This window comes from Theobroma cacao, chromosome 5, assembly GCF_000208745.1.
Source record: "Theobroma cacao cultivar B97-61/B2 chromosome 5, Criollo_cocoa_genome_V2, whole genome shotgun sequence".
NCBI classification, from domain to species: domain Eukaryota; kingdom Viridiplantae; phylum Streptophyta; class Magnoliopsida; order Malvales; family Malvaceae; genus Theobroma; species Theobroma cacao.
Window position 1 is genome coordinate 30,163,453 of NC_030854.1, and position 20,015 is coordinate 30,183,467.

Here is a 20,015-nt window from a genome sequence, read left to right on the forward strand (position 1 = left end):
CCTTCAAGACAGAAATTCAAGCTGAAAAAAAGCGCAATTTCTCTTATGGTAAGAAAACTAGTTACAACTTTTCCAGGTGAGGTGCCACACCAGTTACAGAGTGGAGCTAAAACATGCATACAAAGAAAACATTATATGAGTGCTAATGGAATAATTAAATTAGCACGATTTGATTTGGCAAATGTGGGGAAACAAAAAGAAGCTAATATGGCAAAAATGAAATACCGAGCAAGGGTGAACTTAAACCTGCATTTAACTACATACACAAAACAGCAATATAAATAGGAAAAGCACATGAAATCAGCTCATAGCTGTAGCATATATACTGCAATACAGACAAACCCAAGAAAAGAGTTATTCTCATAATGGGCAAAACGCACAGTATTTGTTATGGATTAACAACTAATCAAGTTGCATTAATTAATATCAAGAGTGCCCAAGTTAAATCTGTATAAACCCTGTCACCTTAACCAAAAAAATTAAGCCTGCAATCACTTGGAAGCTATCGTAATGAGTGCAGTACTACCATGCAGGCAGGTTCTAGGCGGTGCTTAATTTAAATTCCTCAGTCCCACTAAACTTTCCATCAAAGGATGAGCTTGACTTGGTGAACCAGGGAGCTACAGTTGCCCCGTTGGACTTCTGGCGGGAGATGAAAAAGAAGCGTTGCTTGCCTTTCACGAATGGAAGCTCAGAATGAGAAGACCAATAACCCCACGTGGCCAGCGGTCAACTTAGGGAGATAAGAGGAAACTCTCTTAATCCAAGACCAATCCCCGAAGCTTCTGCATGCCTGCAGCGTAAAATTTAAAAAAAAAATCCAAGATTAATTTTTTTTTTTAAAAAAAAGTGGCGTTGTTCTTAAGCAGTCTTTTGTTTCCTATATAAATAAATAAAATCACTCCTCTGCTGTAAATCTTACTTCCAGCATCAAGGAAACGGAAAACAGTATCACTCTTCTCATCAAACCTTCACAATGTATTCCCTAGGCGTGGTTTTTGATCCTTCTGATCGAGACATCGTTTCCCACTATCTCCCCATGTTGATTTCTGGTGAATCAATGAGCAGTTTAGGTGATTTGCAGTACGTGATTGGTTTTGCAGACATCTATTCCACCAAACCAAGTGTCTTTTTTGATGTTAACAACGGGAATGGTCTTCCCTTCTTGAAAAGCAACCAGCGATTCATCTTCACCCACCGTCAGAGGATTTCCAAGAAGAACGCAAATGGAAAACGACCTAGAAGGATTCTTGAAAGTCATCATTACGACGAAAAGCTAGGAGTTGGAGACAGTGGTGGATATTGGAGATCTTCAACCGCTGAGAAGCCTATACTTGATGAGCAGCGAAAGGAAATAGGGTTCGTCAGAACCCTTAACTTTTTTGAGTTCGAGGATGCGAAAAAAAGTCGAAAGGATGCCACCAAAACTAGGTGGTTAATGCATGAGTATCGTCTTCCCGGAGACACGTTTCAAGAATGGGTTATCTGCAAGATCAAAGACACCTCTCGTTCTCCACATGATGAATATTCTGATTCTATTTGGGAGAAAGAGTTGTTCGGAAAATTATTGTTGCCGCATTCAGATGATAATCATTATCATCAAGACGAATATCAGTCTCAGATTCAGTCATCTACTGTTTTCAATGATGGAAATCTACCAAGTTATGAAGTTGATCAGGTACTAGATGATGCCCCTTTTAAAGAGGTGGATCAGCTATTGGAGATCAACGACGACAATCAGACTCAAACTCAGTCATCCACCGTTTTTAATAACGGAAACCTACGAAGTTATGAAGTCGATCAACTACTGTATGCACATGAGAAGGAAATATCAATAGATGATGACCCTTTTAAGGAAGCGGACCAGCTTTTGGAGATCAACCACGACAATCAGATTGCTGATTACCCTTTCAAGGAGATGGAGCAGTTACTGGGAATGAACGACAATGATCCGATTGCTGACATAGATGAGGCATTGGCCACGATGAATTCTTATTATTTACTGAACTTACTCGACTAGATTCAATCGAAATAATTTTATTTTTGTTCTTTTATCTAGAATTGATTTTTTTTTCTTTTCTTCTTTCAAGTTGTAAAGATTTTTTCTATGAGTTGAAATGAATAGAATGTTATTACCATTGATTATCAACTACTTCGGATTTATTTCTTAAACTGATTCCACCTTCTTTAATATCGAAATTACAACTTAATTTAGTATAGCATGATTTATTTTATGTAGTGTTGTTATCAGATTGATTCAATTAACTAATTTCAAGCATGTGATGAGGTAGCAAAATCAGAAGTTCAATTTCTAATCCCATTCTTTAAAGAGCGTACTTAATTTCTTTAAAGAAGGTCTAATTTTTCCGGAATGTATGGTAATAGTATATAATTTGATTGTCACAGCAAAAAGAACAAACGGATTTTTTATTACTTAGTGGGAGATGCCTGTTTGATAATTATAGGCGGAGATTGCAATTTATACCCTTGTATCTATGAGCATTGATGTGCAATTGAGCGATATTTCTATCGGTCAAGAATTTCATTTCAATGAGAACGAAGAAATAGGGGAAGAACTCTTTTAATTTGGAGACTGTATGCCCTCTAACCATTCTTGCCTCATGATTCCATATGAACATTTTATTGTCCGCCATACAGTTTTATTTTCAACAGTTGTTAAGGATGATTTATGACACTTTACATTGACATGAAAGTGCTCTGATTTATTCATACTGACATGAAAATCACCCATTAATCTTTCAATCAACCGAAGATCAAAATTGCAGTTATAATTCTGTCTGTACCAGCAATGTATTAGTTGGGAAAATAAAGCTTGGCCACAGTTTCGAGTTTGGTGTGATGCCTCAACTCTGAGGCAGTATGGGTTCCCTGCTAGATGAAGCCACTTGGGACTCCAATCCCAAACCATACAGGCAGCTATAGTCAATTCCTGAGAAAGATTGAGGTTTATTCAATGAGACATAACTTTCTCTCATTTTATTATCTAAAATCATATGTATACAAAATTTAGGCAACACAGTCACATTATCCTGTTGAATAAACTCCAATAGTACATATGTTTCAAGGATATTACAAGTGCATCTTTCCTTAACCAGTCTTTAAGGGATTTAGAAGGGGGAATTTTGGTTTGGTGGCATGATAACCAAACTTATTATGCATCCTGAATATACTTATCAAACTTTTTTGGTACATTTAAAAAATAAAGAGTGGTTTATTTCAACCAAGATATACACAAAGTGCTTAAAACACTACACAAGGGAAAATACACAAGACACACAACTTTGAAGATATTGTATTCTTTAATCTAAAAATCATATATACCACACAATTTGGCTTTAGCCAACTTACCATCAATTTTTGTGCAATCAGGACTAAACTTCAATTATATGGTGTCTCCCTTAATATCAGTGAACAAGTGAAGATAAAATCCAATGGGGCTCCTTGGACTATTTCAATATTCTCTACATTCCCTATGATTTATCCAAAGAAACATGCAAAATCTTGTCTCCCAATAAAGGGAGAATACTGTTTGGAACACCAATTGCACATCTTAAAAGAACGAAAATAAAATGCCTCAAGACAGAAATTCAAGCTAAAAAAAGCATAATTTCTCTCGTGATAAGAAAACTAGTTAAAACTTTTCCCTCAACATAACCCAAACCCCAACCTTATAAAGAGGAAAACAAGAAAATAGAAAGAAAAGAAAAGGAACAAGACAAATAATCAAGGGAAATTAGTTGATGGACTTAGTTGTACCCAAGCAAATTCCTCTTTGTAACCAATACCTTCACAAGAGGCTTCACATGTATACACCACGATAGTTGCCCAGTCAAGAGAATGATCTTCATCCTTCACACCAAAGTAATAAAGCAACTGAGGCAAGATCTGAAAAACAAAATTAAAGAAAAACTTCAACGAACAGCTGCAGTAGAACTCAGAATAGAGATTTTGTTTTTAGTTGGAAAGTTGAGATTTCAGGGAGGAATGAAATACAATATGAAATTAAATGTGTGAAAAGAAACCTTCCATGGACTGATTGTTGAAGATCATTAATTCTTTACTTTTTCTCTCCTTTTTAAAACTCGATGATAGATGGTTGGGCTTCTATGAGAAGAAAAGGTTGCTAAGGTAAGATTACCAAGTACCTGAAATTCAAAACATAGGAGACCACCACAGTAGCTGCATCTTGCAATATCAGCCTTAGATGGGCGACCACCTGACATGGGCCACAGTGGTTTAGAACTAGCACTCCTACAATACCTGTTAATATAAGAAAGAAACAATACCATTCAAAAATGAGATATCAAGTATGTGAGTTAAACCAAGGGCTTTAAATCAATACAAATACCAAGAGGATAAAGCTAAAGAAAGAGAAAACTGAGAATGACAATTTGTATCAAGTCTATTTCAGTAACAAGTTGTTGATATGTACTTCTTAGCATGTATGGCAACAAAGCAGGAAGAAAAGAAATAAATGACTTCCAATAGTAATATTTTCAGCAGCCTCTATTTGTTTGATTTTTTCAATTTTGCCCTTTTTTAACTTCATCTCTTTGCAATTTCAAACATGATGATTAGAAGTAAACCTAATGCAGATAGGCATGAAATGTTGCCTCCATTTACATTGACATTCTCTGTATGAAGGTAATGTAAGCTATATGTGGCCACTTTAAATGACCTTAGCGCTTGCAGAGTCACAAGTAGTACCAGGAATCGTGATAGCTTCTATTAAACTGTTATATGGTCCACATGAAGCCAAAAAAGTTTTCCAGTTTCAGTAGCAAGCCGTCTCACCTCAAAACTTGTTCAGGGGAATTTGCTATCCGCTCTTGGAAGGAAGCCCAACTCTTTTTGTCAGCATCTCCCTATGCAACAGAAGAAATGAATAATTAAGATATTCGCGCAAGCATTCACAACACACCATTGCAAAAGTACAGGAACCAATACCTCAAAATTGTCCATAAGTGACTTCATTGAGTCATCGATTCTGTTCCTAGATACCAATGAATTATTAGTATGTCCATCATCTCCAGACATCTCTGTATCATAATCACTTTCATGCTCATTTTTTATCTCATACTCTGGCCATAAAGTCTTGCTAGCAACTGTTTAAAATGCAAAACTTTAATAAGAAAGAATTCAGAAAGATCCTCAACATCATTTGTCCAGACTCTGCAGTTGAAAAACATGTACATGTCTAAATGAAAACATCAATACATGGAACAGTTAATCCTAGAAGAAAAAAGCACTAAATGCCTTGGCCATTAACATGCCAATTTACATGCACAGCTGATTCCAACTCAATACTTGCAGGGGCACTATCAATTTTCTTACCTTTTTGCGCTCTAATTTCAGTAATTCCACCATCACAGGCATTGCAGTCAGATGACTGAGGTGAAAGTCTCAATTGTTGACATTCAAGTTTATGACCTGAGTGCCAGTGCATGGCCTGAAAAGTAAGAAAACAGAAACGGTAGGTATGAAGTTGTCACACAAGTGAAAATAAGTAACGCTTGACAACCCTAATTACCTGGTGCTTTTGTGAGCAATATCGTGCTATTTTGCAACTACTACAGAATTTATCTCCTTTCCAGGTGCCACACCAGTTACAAAGTGGAGCTAAAACATGCATACAGAAAAAACATTATAAGTGCTAATGGAACAAATTAACAGAATTTGATTTGTCATATGTAGTGAAACAAAAAGAAGCTAATATTAACCCTGAGAACAAAGTGATTGCAAAAATGCAATACCGATCAAGGAAAGTCTATAGCACATAAACATGAATAAGTCAACTAAGTGAAATCAACATCAATGTGAACTTAAACCAGCATTTAACTACATAAACAAAACAGCAATATAAATAGGAAAAGCACATGAAACCAGCTGCAAGAGAACTCATAGCGGTAGCATACTGCAATATAGACGCACTCAAGAAAAGAGTTATTCTCATAATGGCAAAATCTTTCTCTTTGTTATTTCGTTTTCCCATGAAGTAATAATATGGGTCATAAGAAACTTTGCATAAACAATTTAACAAGTTTCCCTCTTTTAATCAATTCATTGAAACCCATTCATAGGGCTGAGAGTTTCCTTCTGCTTTCCTCCCATTTATGGATGAACTGAATTTTAAGGATTTGGATGAAAGCAAATTCCCTTCTCCTTTTACTTCCACCTAACAAAAGAAGGGAAATGCATTCTCACTTACTAGTCTTTCCATTTTTATCATTTCCACCATTGCCCTACCTAAGATAATGTAAACCAAGAGGCAGGAACTTAATGCAAAATGCACTGTTTCAATCAAGCAGATCATAACAATAACTTTTTTTTTTTGAAAATTAGATCATAACAATAACTGATGCAATGCTTTTTAAAAAGTGAATGGCGAGACTATTAGATCTTATGCCTGGACAAAGTTACTTGTATTCTCATACCTAGATGTGGTACTGAAATCAACTCCAATATTGTCATTATATTTGTAATAGAATTTAACAACTCATCAGTAAAAATAAGAATACAAGCTACCTCCAGGGGTTAAAGGTTTGTCAGTTGCGTTGCCTTTAGGGGGTTCATTTGAATAAAAAGTATTAGCACGAGGCAGTTGGCAACGGAAAACCTTCACACTTGAGGAAACAACACATAGTCAGGCACATAAAAAAGCATATTGAAAATACTAACATCCAGAGGGTAAAAATAAAAAACAGAATATAACAGATATCATTTGAGATACCTCCGTGATTGCTTCTCTGGATGGCGCTTCCATTGTTCGTGTTGATCTCGTTGAAGACATTTCATAGATAAACACATGAATACAAATAATGTTCGATGAAAGGTCGAGTCTTTTTCAACTAATGGAGCATAAACCTAGGAATTCAATCAAGATGGAAATCAGCAAAATCAAATTCGCCTCTGCCCCTTCTCTCTCTCTCTCTCTCTCAAGCAAATAATAACTCAAATAAAAAGAAAATAACTACAGGTTGTCACTGTGTCAAACTACTTATGAGAACTAGTTCAAGTAATGAGTCAAGATGAATGGCTCAGACCATAAGCCTCTAATCAGGCTTTAGCATTTTTTGTAATTTAAAATTACAAAAAATGTGATATTTATTCAAATTTGATTTGAGTTTAAAACTAGAACTCGATTCTGATGCAGTATTACTGTGCTAGCTGGACTCGGCTACATTACACTATAAAAAAAAAAAAAATACCTGAAGTACAAATTGCAGGGGTTGTCCACATATATCACAAACACAAGACATTCCTGACGGTAAATTATATGCATCCAACCATGCCTACATGAAAACTTAACAATATCATAAAAATTCCTCAAAAATATATATCTTTTATTCAAATACAAAATTAAAAAAAAGCAACAAAATGTTTACTGGGACGCCTCCGGCTTTGCTTGGAAACTGTTGACGGAGAACTGACCAACTGTGTTGAGGCTTTTCTACAAACCCAAGAATTACAGCTTCTTCTTCTTCATCGTCGTCTTCGTCGTCATCTACAGCAATTTCTTCATCATCGTCATCGTCGTCATCGTCAAGGGGAGTAATTCGGAGTCCCTTAAGCTCTTCGATGGAATCTTCCTTGCCATCGATATCCATCTCAAAAAAAAAATAAAAATAAACTGTTTCCAAAAACTTGGGATCAGGTGTTCGGTGGATGAGGGTCTTGGAGAAGGGTTTTACAAAGACAGTAGGGTTTATTATTAGATTAAGATACCGTTTATTTGTAAAGAAAAAATTAATAAAGATGGGCAGGTTTTCCTAAGGCTTACTTTTATATCGTTGCTCCAGAACTACGTCGTTCGATGAAAAGAATTTTTTTTTTTTAAAAAGAAAGAAAGAGAGGAATATGAAAAATTAACTCAAACTTTTCACTTTGAGGTGCCCAACCTTAAACAGTTTAGTACATTTGAATTTAATTAAAATCTGCATAAAATTATAAAATATTATTTAAAATTAAATTTTAATAGTTAAAAACTCTACGATAATTATCTGAACCTGTCAAATACTCGTTTATATAAAATAAATTTTTTTATTTGAATACCCCGATAAATAATATATTGTCAATATTTATTTAAATAAATAGTTGATAAAATTGACAAAAATTAAGTTGACATCATAGGTTAATTAATATAAAATTAATATTAATTAATTTCAACTAATATAAATTAATATGACAAGTATTAATATACAGAAAAAAGGTAGTTGGTTAAGATGATAAAAATTGTGTTGACATAAAAGAGACAAAAATTTAAATTTCACTAAATTTAAAAAATATAAAATACCCTAACCCTATATTAACGAGAACCCATTTACATAGTGAGAAATTAATCCCAACCTAATAATATTTTTTAATAAAACATATTAACCAAGAAAAAGATTAAAATAAAAAACCTTCAACAGCTACAGAAGAGAAATATATAGTAATATTAAAGAGAGTAAATAGGAGCCAAGAAACAAAAGAAAGATATGCTTTTTTCCATGTGTGAGTGATGGTATACTCACCAACAACACAAGCATGAAGCATTTCTGGTTTAATGATCAAGTGGAAATAAAATGAGAGCAAAAACGAATGCCTTTCTGGAATGAAAATGCCCTAGTTTCTTCTTTCATTGATTGTATCATATGTTTGAACATATCTGTGTTATGTGTCCAATTGGTTGTTCACTTGATTGGAGGATTCCAAATGCTGTAGGTAGGAAAATAAAGGCTGGCTACAATTTCAAGTTTTTGGTTGGGTTCCCTGCAAGATGAAGCCACTTTGGAATCCAATTCCAGACCATACAGGCAACTATAATCAATCCTGTTCCCAGGTTGTGCTGGAAACTTGTCCTGCATCTTAGTTGATTATTCATTATCAAGACCCAAGGTTGTGCTGCTAGCTATGTAGCTCTTGCATTCTGGTAGCTGTTTGATTGTTCATTATCAGTTTGAGTCCTCCTTCATCACACAGAATTATTTCATCCTGGAGTTAAAAAATGAGAGATTCTGCCTCGAGCTCCAAAGGGAGTAATGTTTTGTTATCTAACCCAAGGCCCAATAAATCCTTCCGAGTAAAAATTCAAGGTCTGGTTGGCAACTCTAGAAACCTGTAGAATCGGAATAGGTCCTACTCAGACTTAACGACCACAAGAAACAAGTGGACGTGGCTGAACTCAAAACGACAAAAAAAGGAACAGAAAATATCATCACATTCACAAACCTTATCCGAAGAAACTAAAACGAAAAAACTGAAGTCACAAAAACAAAGGCCAAGAGACAGACAGTGTAAAACAAATATTGAAGAAGGCAAGGCCACGGGCTTTGCTACAGAATGGAAAGAGAGAAACATGAGTGGTGCTTCCGTTTCCTCTGCTCTGGCGGCCACTGTGTCTGCCTCTGCCTGGATTCACCGCAGCATCAGCAATGGCAAATGCCTTTTCTCTTCCAAGCAACTTAAAGGCCGCGCACATCCCTCTCAATCTCACTCTCACCATCACCAACACCACCCTTTTCTTCTCAGAGGTACCGTGTTTTGACATTTTACTTGCTCTTTCTATCGGCTTGTTTTCTTTGTTTTCTGTTTACTGCTAATGTCATCAGAATGAAAGAAAAGAACTACTAAAAGGGAAATAAGAAGAATAGAAACAGTTGAATGATATTGATAAATAACCACTGAAGGGTTATTACCACTTGAATTTGCAACTCGGATGCAGATTTATAAAGCTGTGAAAGATCTAGATTATAACCTTTTCTTTCCGAGAGAGGTGCGGTTGCCCATTGGAATATCGAGTACTCTGTGGTATTCATTTGCTTTGGAAGTAATTGATATGCGTAGATGCTCAACTTTGATTAATTATTATTTAAAGTACTCTTTACAAGAAAATTACATTTAAGGGTGTTTCAAGCACAGAAGCACCAGAGAGTTCCAAATGCAGAAGTGCTCAAGGTTGTTCCATGCGCGGAAGCACCAAGGGTGTTCCAAGCATGGAAACACCCAGGGAGTTCCAAGCGTGGAAGTGTCGGGGGTGTTCCAAGCGCAAAGACGCTCAAGGGTGTTCTAAGTATGGAAGCGCCCAGGGGCGTTTCAAGCGCAGAAGCATCCAGGGTGTTCCAAGCGTGGAAGCTCCAAGGATGTTCTAAGAGTAGAAACGCTCAGGGATGTTCCAAGCGCTGAAGTGCCCAAGGGTGTTTCAAACATGGAAATGCCCAACGTGGAAGCGCCCAAAGAGTTCCAAGCGTGGAAGCGCCCAGGGAGTTCCAAGTGTGGATGCGCCTAAGGGTGTTTCAAGCGTGTAAGCACCTAGGGGCGTTCCAAGTGCAAAAACGTCAAAAAGTGTTCCAAGCATAGAAGTGCTCAGGAGCATTCCAAGCACAAAAGCGTACAGGGCATTCCAAGCACAGAAGCGCCCAAAGAGCACTACAAGCACAAAAGCACACAAGAACAAGCATAGAATAGCTATTTGTACGGGGAAGTGAAAGTAACTCAGAATAAGTGGTAGGGTTCATGAGTTACCTTCACGTTTGGAATGTTTTAGAGAGTTTGGCTTGATGGCTTGGATATGGAGATAGTTAAGAGGACTTCCTCTTAACATTTTCTTGAAGTACATGTGCTTTACCCCTTTCTCTTTTCTTACTCCTTAAAAATACGTGTGACACACTATCAAATGTTATTGCTCCATTTACCTAGATCTTACGTCCACTACCTATTACGTGATCATTCTTTAATATTCTGTAAACCGTTCTTCAACTGGTTTTCCATGACAAGCACGTTCTCCCATGAATGAACGTGCTCTCCTAAACAACTCCTAAGAAAACGTTTCTGCTCAGTATAAATATGAGAACTTGAAGATAAGAAAGGGATCTTTCGAGGAGGGGAAACACCTAGTAGATATTACTCTGAAAAGCTCTCTCTCTAAATTCCTCCAAGCATTCTTTCTCTTCAGCCTTTCTCATTCGCCGTTATCCGCCGCTTCTTTCAACTTTTCTCATCCATCACCACCTGCCACCCAAAGCACTTACGCTTCAAGGACTGCTCCAGTCTTCCTCTCTGCTGCCTCTAGCGCATCTCGATTCATTCATTGCAACACATCCTCTCTCTTTAACCAAAAAGACCCTCTACAATATGTAGTGGATGCAGTAAGTTTGCCTATGTCTAATTGGTTTTTTAAGTTGAATTGTCCACAAAACTTGGCGATATGCACACACCCTTCATGTCTTTAAGTGAGTTTAAGCCATTTATAGATATGTACAAGTCTATAGACATGTCTAACTATATTCAGTTAACATAGATTCAATAATGCAGAATTGGCATAATGAAAAAAATCATTTTTGCAGGTAGACATCATGGATTTGTGATGAAAACAACAATAAATTTGCAAATTCATATGTTTCCTAAGATCTTTGTTCTTACACAACCGATTGACACTAGGTGGATTAGACCATTGCTTGGATTTTGATCAATGTTAGTTTAGGACCATTGCTTGTTTGATTTTTAATCCAGGATGCGCTGTGTTGTGCAGAATTCTTTAGTAGTGTGATGAGTTAATGTATATTCTGTGTCTGCTGGAGACAGTTCCTTGCACTGCATAATGGATATTTTAAAAATGCTATGCTTGAAACACTGGCTTTTAGGTTATTCTGCAACCTGTTCTATTTCATCTCTAAATGTAATAGCAATGCACATTGCATGGCTACCAACTTTTGGGCTTTTACAAGGCATAGCAAAACTTGGTGGCTGATAGTTGATTTCCTAGTAAAATAGCCAGGACATGCTTGTACTAAGGAAGCTTACTTGTGGTCCGTCAGATTGTGGAAATAAGCATTATTTATGTCAGAGTCTGGAGGAGCTTCAATCACAGATTGGCTGGCAGAAGACTTGTCGATTGCCATATTATGTGATCAATGTTGATTGAGGATCATAGTTAATCAATAATAAGCCCGGCCTTTCAGTATGTTTTTCATTAAATATAAATGAAATTCTTACCCTTTTAGGAGTTGGTAAATTGATTGGTATGCTTAGAGAAAGCAGATGGTTGAGTGGGTCCACTTGAAGTGATACTAAGGCTTAACAGGATTTCCTTGTACAAATTCCTTTGTCCTACTGTAGGAAACATTTTCATCCTTTGTGCTTGGACCCTGCTCTTCTATCTTTGTTTTACTGTCAAACCTTATTTATATTGATTAACCTAAAGATTAAGCCCACAATCTTTTGGTGCTCAAGTTTGTAAAATATCTTACCTTTCCCGGATTGGAAACTCTTCTCTTGCCCTTCATTCTGAGCTTATGATCTTAATTTCAAAATATGTATGCTTTACTGGTACCACAGGCTTATCCAACTCACTTGCAGCCATTCATTTGAGAAAAACAGTATCTTTTCTCAGCCACCCAAGATGTCAGGGAGTTTCCAATTGGGACTTTCTTTTACGTTTACCTTCTATTTTCTTTTTCATCTTCTTGTTTATTCATTCAGTCATAGGTTACTGTAAAATCTAACTTGCTTTAAACAAAAATATACTGCAAATAAGATCTAAGCATTGATTACCATACTTATCCAACCCCTGTCCATTGGGACTTTGACGTATGAATTCAGGGAGCAATAGTTGCAATATTGCTAAACCTAATATTCTCATACACTAAAAATGATTCTTTAAGGTTCTTGTCACAAGAAACGCCTTATGTCAATGTCTTATCTGCAATTTAAGCTGTTTTTATGTAATAAAACATGACCGGATTGATTCTGATGTCTTGCAGTTACGAATAAATCAAGCAGGACTGAAGTATCTGCTGATCCTACAATTGAGAGAACAGAAGGTGATAAGATAGTTGATGGGATGGACTTTGGTGAGCTTTGTGACGAGTTTGAATGCATTAGTAGCCCCTTGGTGGAATCAACAGCAAGACAACTTGTACGTGATATTCTAGAGCTCCGAGAAGGCAATCGTGCACTAGGAACATATGCAGTATCTGTCAAATACAAGGTGCTTATGTGACCTTTTTGCAGAATTCACCGCATAACTGGATCTTCTGAAGATTCTAACTTGTACGTTTTACTACATCTGCTCCTTTTTCTGAATGGAATACTTAATCCCAACTATCATGAGCTGCAGGACCTTTTTTTTGGTTTCTTTTCTCTTTGGAAGATCAGGACTTACATTTGGTTCAAAACTTTTTTAACTTTCTTTCTGAAAGAGAGGCGGATGGGGATAAAGGTTTAACCAAAAAGTGATTAATGCTCTTTTATTCTCCTTGTCATTGAAACACTTCTTGAATATTCAATGAAAATCCCCCTCTTTGCCATCACTTATCTCTTTCATCTGTTGTCTGTTGAGTTTCTTTTAGCTTTTATGTAAACACGATTATGGCTTATCTTTGAAACTTAAGAAGAAGCATAGTAATTGGTCATAGCTATGGTTATTTGGGAATCATTATGTGCTTAAAATTTCCATAAAGTCTACTTTGGGATCTGGCCTTACCCAATCAGAAAAAAATCGACCTTACTTTCTGAAAAAAAAAAAAGAAAAAAAAGAAAAAGACCTTAAGTGCTAAAGCAATGAGATATGAAAATAGTGTTTCTTGTCAATATGTTAATAGTGAGGCCAATAATATCTAAGTTTATATGACAATTGTAATGCAGGATCCAGTTAGAAGTTTTACTGGTCGTAAGAAGTACAAGAGACCACTTTGGATAACTGGTGCTGTAGAAAACCCCTCTGTGGTAAGGTTTATATTTACTTATTTGTTTTAATCCTTGATAGAATTAGTGAGTTTTCATAGTGTCATAGCATGACCACCTGTACACTGCAGCACTGCCTCTCTCTTTTTCTCATAACTTTGTGGCTGTACTTTTTGTGTTAATGCAGTGACTTGTAGTTTGATAGCTTTGCTTCATGCATTTATAGCATACAGACTGCCTTCAACTTCAAGTTGATCATTGTCTAGGAGCGAGTCTGAAGTTTAATTCTGTTGGTTGCTTATTTATTCCTTTTTATGCTTTTGAGCTGTTTTATCCTAACATACCATCAGTAACTCTGTTATTTGCACTGATTTTCATCCATTTTTTTTTACCGTTGTTGTCCTATTACTACAGAAAGTGCAAGAAATGGTGATGCTATCAACCAGTGTACTCAGCATCAAATGGACAATACAAGGAAAGCCTAAATCTTTTCTTGCTAGCATAGGCGGAGATCTGATTATAAGAGTCAATTCACAATTCACATTGAACCAGATTAGTGGCCAGGTGATTGAGCATGAAGAGTTCTGGGATTTATCTTCTTCGTCAGTCATTGCTCAGGCATTTTTCTGGACATCTCGTCGTCTCTTTGCTACAATTGAGGCAGGGAAGGACTTGGCAGATGGAGCCAAGGACTTGTCAACTCGTTTTTCTTCTAAGCAAGAGAACTTGGAGGTTTATCCCGACCCTTCTGGTGATCCAACTAAGGTGAGTTCTTGCAGTAAATGTACCTACAGCTTCCATCTTGATTTGTCTTTACAAATGAAAAAAAATTATAATGAGATGTATTCGTTACATTAAGCTGCATTCAACTGTGTAGAACTTTTCTCTCTATCTTTTACATATATAGTATATAAGATAGTAACCTTGTCCAGCGGGTGCAAAAGGTCTTTTGACAGATTCTTGATTGCAATTTAGATAAATGTTTCCAATTTTAAGATATTTGAGCATTTAGTCATGAATATGTTCATTCTCTTACCTTCTTATTAACATGCTGCATCATCATTTTCTGATATCAGTTCTTTCAAAGGGACGATGGATTCCAAAGAGATGTGTACCAAATTGCTTTGTTTCTGGCAGTCCTCTATTTTGTGATACAGTTCCTGAGAACAACCTTGTGAAACTCATCATCCTACAAAATCCTCATTCATTATTTGAACCCATCATTGTAATTATCAGTTTTTATATTGTTATACCGATAGATACTGATTATAGAATATATTAACCATGTTCAATTAAAAATCTGGAACAGCTTTCAGATTGAGCTTAACTTTCCCTGTTAATTGCTTATTCTCTTGCTCATTTATTTGAAGGATTAAAGACGTTAGATAATGAATGTGCTTAGGAGTGCCTCATTTTTTCTATGGCAGAACTGAATTTAAGCTGGTGCAATTGATAATCAAATTTATTTCCTATATTTGTCAAGAATATTGTAGCTGTCGTTGCAGGTCTAGAAACTCGACCCTTCCAACTAAAAGAGGAAGCCATAAAATACTTACTTCCTATGGTTAGTTAGGCAGACGTATCTTTCTTGACTATAAAGCAATGTTGTGCTAATGTTGAAAATTTTTACTCTTTAAGATTTTCATATTATTTCCCCATATTATCTATACTTGTTTTAACTATTTGAATTCAATCTTTCCAATAATTTTATTTTGTAGCATTTCTGTAATCGTCGTCAGTGTTGTTCATCAGAAGTGACACGGTTAAGGAAGGGCATGACGAGACAAAGAGTGTGTATGAAGATGCAAAGAAAGTTAACTCCTTTCCTTTATTTGTTTTTCTTTTTTGTTGTAACAAAAAAATTATTTATTAAATTAGGTTCAAAGGAATGCATTGAGGGAGAAGGGATTCGAACCTTACTCTTTAAAGAGGGGGTTATACACCAACTAATGAGTCAAATGTTCAAGTGCATACAGGACACCGGTTAATATAAGTACATACATGGTTAGTATGAAAGCAACAAGGATGGAAGGTTAAAGTGTGTATGAGTGTGCGCGTGCATAATGCAGTTACATAAACACATCTCATCCTCCTCTCTGTGATCTGTAACCCTCCTTTTTCTTACTTCCTTTTTAAGGTACGTGAGGAAAACACCAGATTTCAAGCATGCCATTTTAGCCCAACTAATTGCAAACTCTCCTAAACCTTAAGATTAAATCATACTCAACTAATTGCAAACTCTGGTTGATAAATTCTACCATGCAACCCAAATTCTGAAAATCAGTAAATGCATGTAAAACAGTACAACAGACTCAGGAAGAATGGCTATTGATGCACTTATAAAGTACCTTTAGGCCACTATAAGCTTGTTGGATTTGCAAGAAAAGACTTTTGATTTGAGCCTCAAGAAGGCTATAGTAGAATTAACTTGGTGAATTATCCAGATGCATAACAAACACTCGCAGATTCAAATATCTCAAATCTGGCTTTATGTCTTTCATGCTTGCATTGCATTCTTTGCAGATGATATAACAAAACACTTACAGCAAGAGCCATAATACCTGCTTCGGACAGAGATGTACAGCTCCACTGCAGACTGCATAATGCCAAATCAGCCTTCTTCCTCAATTTAATAGAGTACCTGCAGGCTGCACAATGCATAATCAATGAGTAAAATTCTGCCTTCTTCCTCAATTTAAAAGGATTAGAATCGGTCACAGCTTACAGGTTATAAAACTTATTTGCATTTATTGCACTGATGTTGGCTGAGAAGAAATAACTCATATTAACATTTTGATAGCCTTCACGATTTCTGAACTAGTGCACAAAAAGATTCACCAGTTGAATCACTAATCAATAGATCCACTACCATGGCTGCTGTGGACACATCTGCAGAAAATCCTTTGTGAACCATTTCATGTAGAATTTCTGCTGCCCTAGATACATCATTGTTTTCAAGAAATCCTTTGATCATTGTATTATAAGAGCAACTATTAGGCATGCAACCATCCACCTCCATTTTCCTGAGCAACTCATGTGCTTCATTTGGTAGCCCTTCCTTACAAAGCCATTTGATCATTATATTGTAAGTGTAGACATTAGGGTGTAATCCCTTGACTGTGAGTGCACAAAATAATTTTCTTGCAACTTTAAGTTGCCCAACTTGACACAAGCCAGCAATTAAGATACTATAGTGGACAATGTCAGGTTACAATCCACTGTTCTGCATTACATGAAAAAGTCCCAATGCATCATTAATATGACCATGCTTGCATAAGCCATCTAGCAAGGCAGAGTAAGTCAACATGTTTGGTACCACGCCATGAGCACTCTCTTTGAAAAGTACTTGTGCAGCCAAAAGTGTCCCTATCAATGACATGCCACTAATAAGAGTTTTGTAAGTAACAGAGTCAAGGATTGATCCATTTTGAGTCATTTCACGAAAAACTTCCACTGCCTCATTTATCCTTCTAGCTTTACAATATCCATTGATCACAATGTTGTAGGTAACAGCATTCGGAGCACAACCACTACTAACCAGAAAATTCAGAAGTTTTCTAGCCTCATCCATTTCACCTTGCAAACAGTATCCATCCATCAATGAATTATATGTAACTATATCAGGCTCAACACCTTTTTGAATCATTCCTTCAACAATATCTTGAGCTTCAAAAGCCCTACCCTCTTTACAAAGCGCATCAACCAAAATGTTATATGTGATGACATTTGGTTTGCAATTGTTGGCCACCATTTCATTCAATAATCTTGTAACCTCCTTCCACTGACATGAAGTACACATTGAATGTATTAAGGAAGTATAAGTGACAACAGTTGGTGGAATGCCTTTACCTCACATTTCCGAGAAAAGCTTCAAAGCCTCAGTTGCATGCTTGTCTTTACAAAGGCTGTCAATGATGGTGTTGTACGTTACAATATGAGGTGCACAACGTCTCTCTTCCGTAATCTTTAGCATTCTAATAGCCCCATTAGTGTCACTTATTTTACAAAGACCATTCACTATGGTATTATAAGTGATTAAATTAGGCTTATATCCTTCCCTTACCATGTCATCAAACAACCCCACAGCTTGAGCTACTTCACCTGCAATGCAGAGTCCATTGATCAAAGTGGAGAATGTTACGATAGTTGGCTGAAGACCTAACTTCAACATTTCCCCTGCAACAGAAAACGCGGAATCCATTCGATGCATGCAGCAAAAACAATTAAGCGAGATGTTGAGAGTATATACATTAGGATGAATTCCTAGTAATTCCATTTGTCTAATGAGAGAAACGGCAGTAGGGTAATGCTTCATTCTAACAATGGCCCCTACTAATCGACTAAATTCCACAACAGAAGGACGTGGATGCATATCGACCATCTGATCAAACTTGTTTAAGGCATCATCAATTTTATGAAACACATACTGGGATTTCTTGCAATGGGTAGTGGAGAAATGAGAGTTGTGGAAATAAAAGAGAGCCCTTTCCTTATTTAAAACAGCAAAAGAATTCAACAACAAGAAGGGAAAAGAACAGGCAGATTTGTGGTTACCAAATTCCGAGTGTTGAAGAAGAAGAAAGAGAAGCGCTTCTCCAGCCCCTCATCATCGTCACCAAACAAATGCAAAGCTCCAATTCTTCTTCAGCTCAGCTGCTTGTCCGATGCGTGGCGCTCCAATTAACTTCAAGTTGTATCCCATTGACCCGCTCCATTTCAAACCTTGTTTTCAGGTTGGGGTTGGGGTCGGGCCAACTTATATACTGTGCTTTAAATGGATTCAAAAGTTGAAACCCGGACCCAATGGACCCGCTCCATTAGTTTAATTTGAGTTTGGGCGCGTTCAAATCCAAACTATTTGGTAAATCTCAATTACATGTTCAGTTCAAGTTTAGATTGCTTTGTAAATATTAATAAGATTTATATAAAAATTTTAATTGTATTGTATTTTAATTTTATTAAATTAAAATTTTAAATTAATAATATTAAATAATTTGTCAGACTCACACACATATATATTTGTTTACCATAATTTATATATATATATATATTTAATATTTATTAAGAAAAAAAAGTAAAACCAATTTAGTTATAAATGAAATTAAAAGTGCAAGTTTATTTCAAACAATTTGATTAGCCAGACACTTTTGGAATTGTGGTGAATAACAAGGTAGGATACTACATGAGTGCAATGCAAAAAGCTATGAATGGGCTTTCTTTACCAATGGTATTCATTCTGTTCATAGTCATTTTTTTTTCCGAAGCAGAACTGAATTTTAGCTAGTGCAATTGATAATCAAATTTATTTTCTATATCTGTCAAAAATATTGTAGCTGCCGTGACGTGCGGGTCTAGAAACTCGATCAAAAGAGAAATCCATAAACTACTTATTAATGTTAAAATTTTTTCCCTTACAAACTTTTCATATTATTTCCCTATTTTTTTTATTCTTGTTTTAATTATTTAAAGACAATCTTCTCGTCAGCAATTTTATATTGTAACATTTCTGCAATCTACTACAAAAATATATGACCTTTCCAAATCGAATATTCTGTCTATAAAGGTTGAAAATTCATTAGTAAGTTAAATTTCCATCGGTATTTGGAAAAACCTTGGTCGATAAAGCCCACTATGTCAATAACCAGTCGGTAAATTTCTAACAGAATATTTCAATGAAACTTTCGGTTAGAAATGATTCCAATCCGTCGATAATTGGTCTGATTAGTATCTTGTAAAATCTATCAGCAAATTTCATCAATAATTCTCCAATAGAATTACCAACAATTTGCAGATGAAGTTTAGCATTAGGAATTTTAGTAAGTTCCATCGGTGCTTTATTCTGTTGGTATTACCACAATTCCGTAGGTAAAATTAAACCAAAATTCATTGATTATTTCATTGGTATTATAGGGAAATAAAAAAAAAATTTGCAAAAATTGAAATTGATTGGTTCTCTATTGTCATATTAAATGAAAAACATAAATACAAATAAATATTAATATAAAGAAATTAAAAATATTTACAAAAATTATATAAATTTATCAAAATTAAAAAAAATTACAAATCATATTATTTTATTACAATCACAACACAAAAGTATTTTTTGTTTATAATAATTTATAATTATATTTAATATTTATAAAAAATTTAATTATACTTATACAATATACCTAGCAAAGAGATATGGAAATAATGTTTCTTGTCAATATGTTAACAGTGAGGTCAATAATATCTATGTTACAAGTTTCACTGGTTGCGAGAAGTACAAGAGACCACTTTAGATAACTGGTGCTCTAGAAAACCCCTGTGGTGAGGTTTCTATATATATATAT

General features: G+C 35.7%; 4 protein-coding genes across 5 annotated transcripts in view; 2 read left to right on the forward strand and 2 right to left on the reverse strand.

Annotated features, from left to right (window-relative positions):
• LOC18599343 (NAC domain-containing protein 67) lies at positions 977-2,020 on the forward strand. The gene has a single exon (XM_007029272.2). It carries the CDS (start codon positions 977-979, stop codon positions 2,018-2,020), a length of 1,044 nt encoding a protein of 347 aa, XP_007029334.2.
• On the reverse strand, positions 2,605-7,759 carry LOC18599305 (programmed cell death protein 2). 2 transcript variants are annotated; one of them, XM_018121545.1, is made up of 11 exons: positions 7,407-7,759; positions 7,230-7,313; positions 6,752-6,885; positions 6,547-6,644; positions 5,552-5,640; positions 5,356-5,470; positions 4,969-5,126; positions 4,816-4,886; positions 4,167-4,281; positions 3,807-3,906; positions 2,605-2,950 (listed from the first exon to the last, which is right to left on the reverse strand). In XM_018121545.1, exons 1-11 carry the CDS (start codon positions 7,626-7,628, stop codon positions 2,865-2,867), a joined length of 1,272 nt encoding a protein of 423 aa, XP_017977034.1. In that variant the 5' UTR covers positions 7,629-7,759; the 3' UTR covers positions 2,605-2,864. The 2 variants fall into 2 exon arrangements, with proteins under 2 accessions (XP_017977034.1, XP_017977035.1); XM_018121546.1 differs by lacking the exon at positions 2,605-2,950 and having other exon boundaries at positions 3,444-3,906; positions 7,407-7,628.
• LOC18599306 lies at positions 9,230-15,010 on the forward strand. The gene is made up of 5 exons (XM_007029222.2): positions 9,230-9,533; positions 12,762-12,988; positions 13,645-13,725; positions 14,098-14,448; positions 14,760-15,010. Exons 1-5 carry the CDS (start codon positions 9,359-9,361, stop codon positions 14,859-14,861), a joined length of 936 nt encoding a protein of 311 aa, XP_007029284.2. The 5' UTR covers positions 9,230-9,358; the 3' UTR covers positions 14,862-15,010.
• LOC18599309 (pentatricopeptide repeat-containing protein At1g63330) overlaps positions 16,058-20,015 on the reverse strand; it is a 10,257-nt gene continuing 6,299 nt past the window's right edge. The window contains 1 exon segment of the mRNA XM_018121003.1: positions 16,058-18,285. Within this exon segment, the coding sequence (XP_017976492.1) occupies positions 16,487-18,285 (1,799 nt within the window). The 3' untranslated portion in view covers positions 16,058-16,486.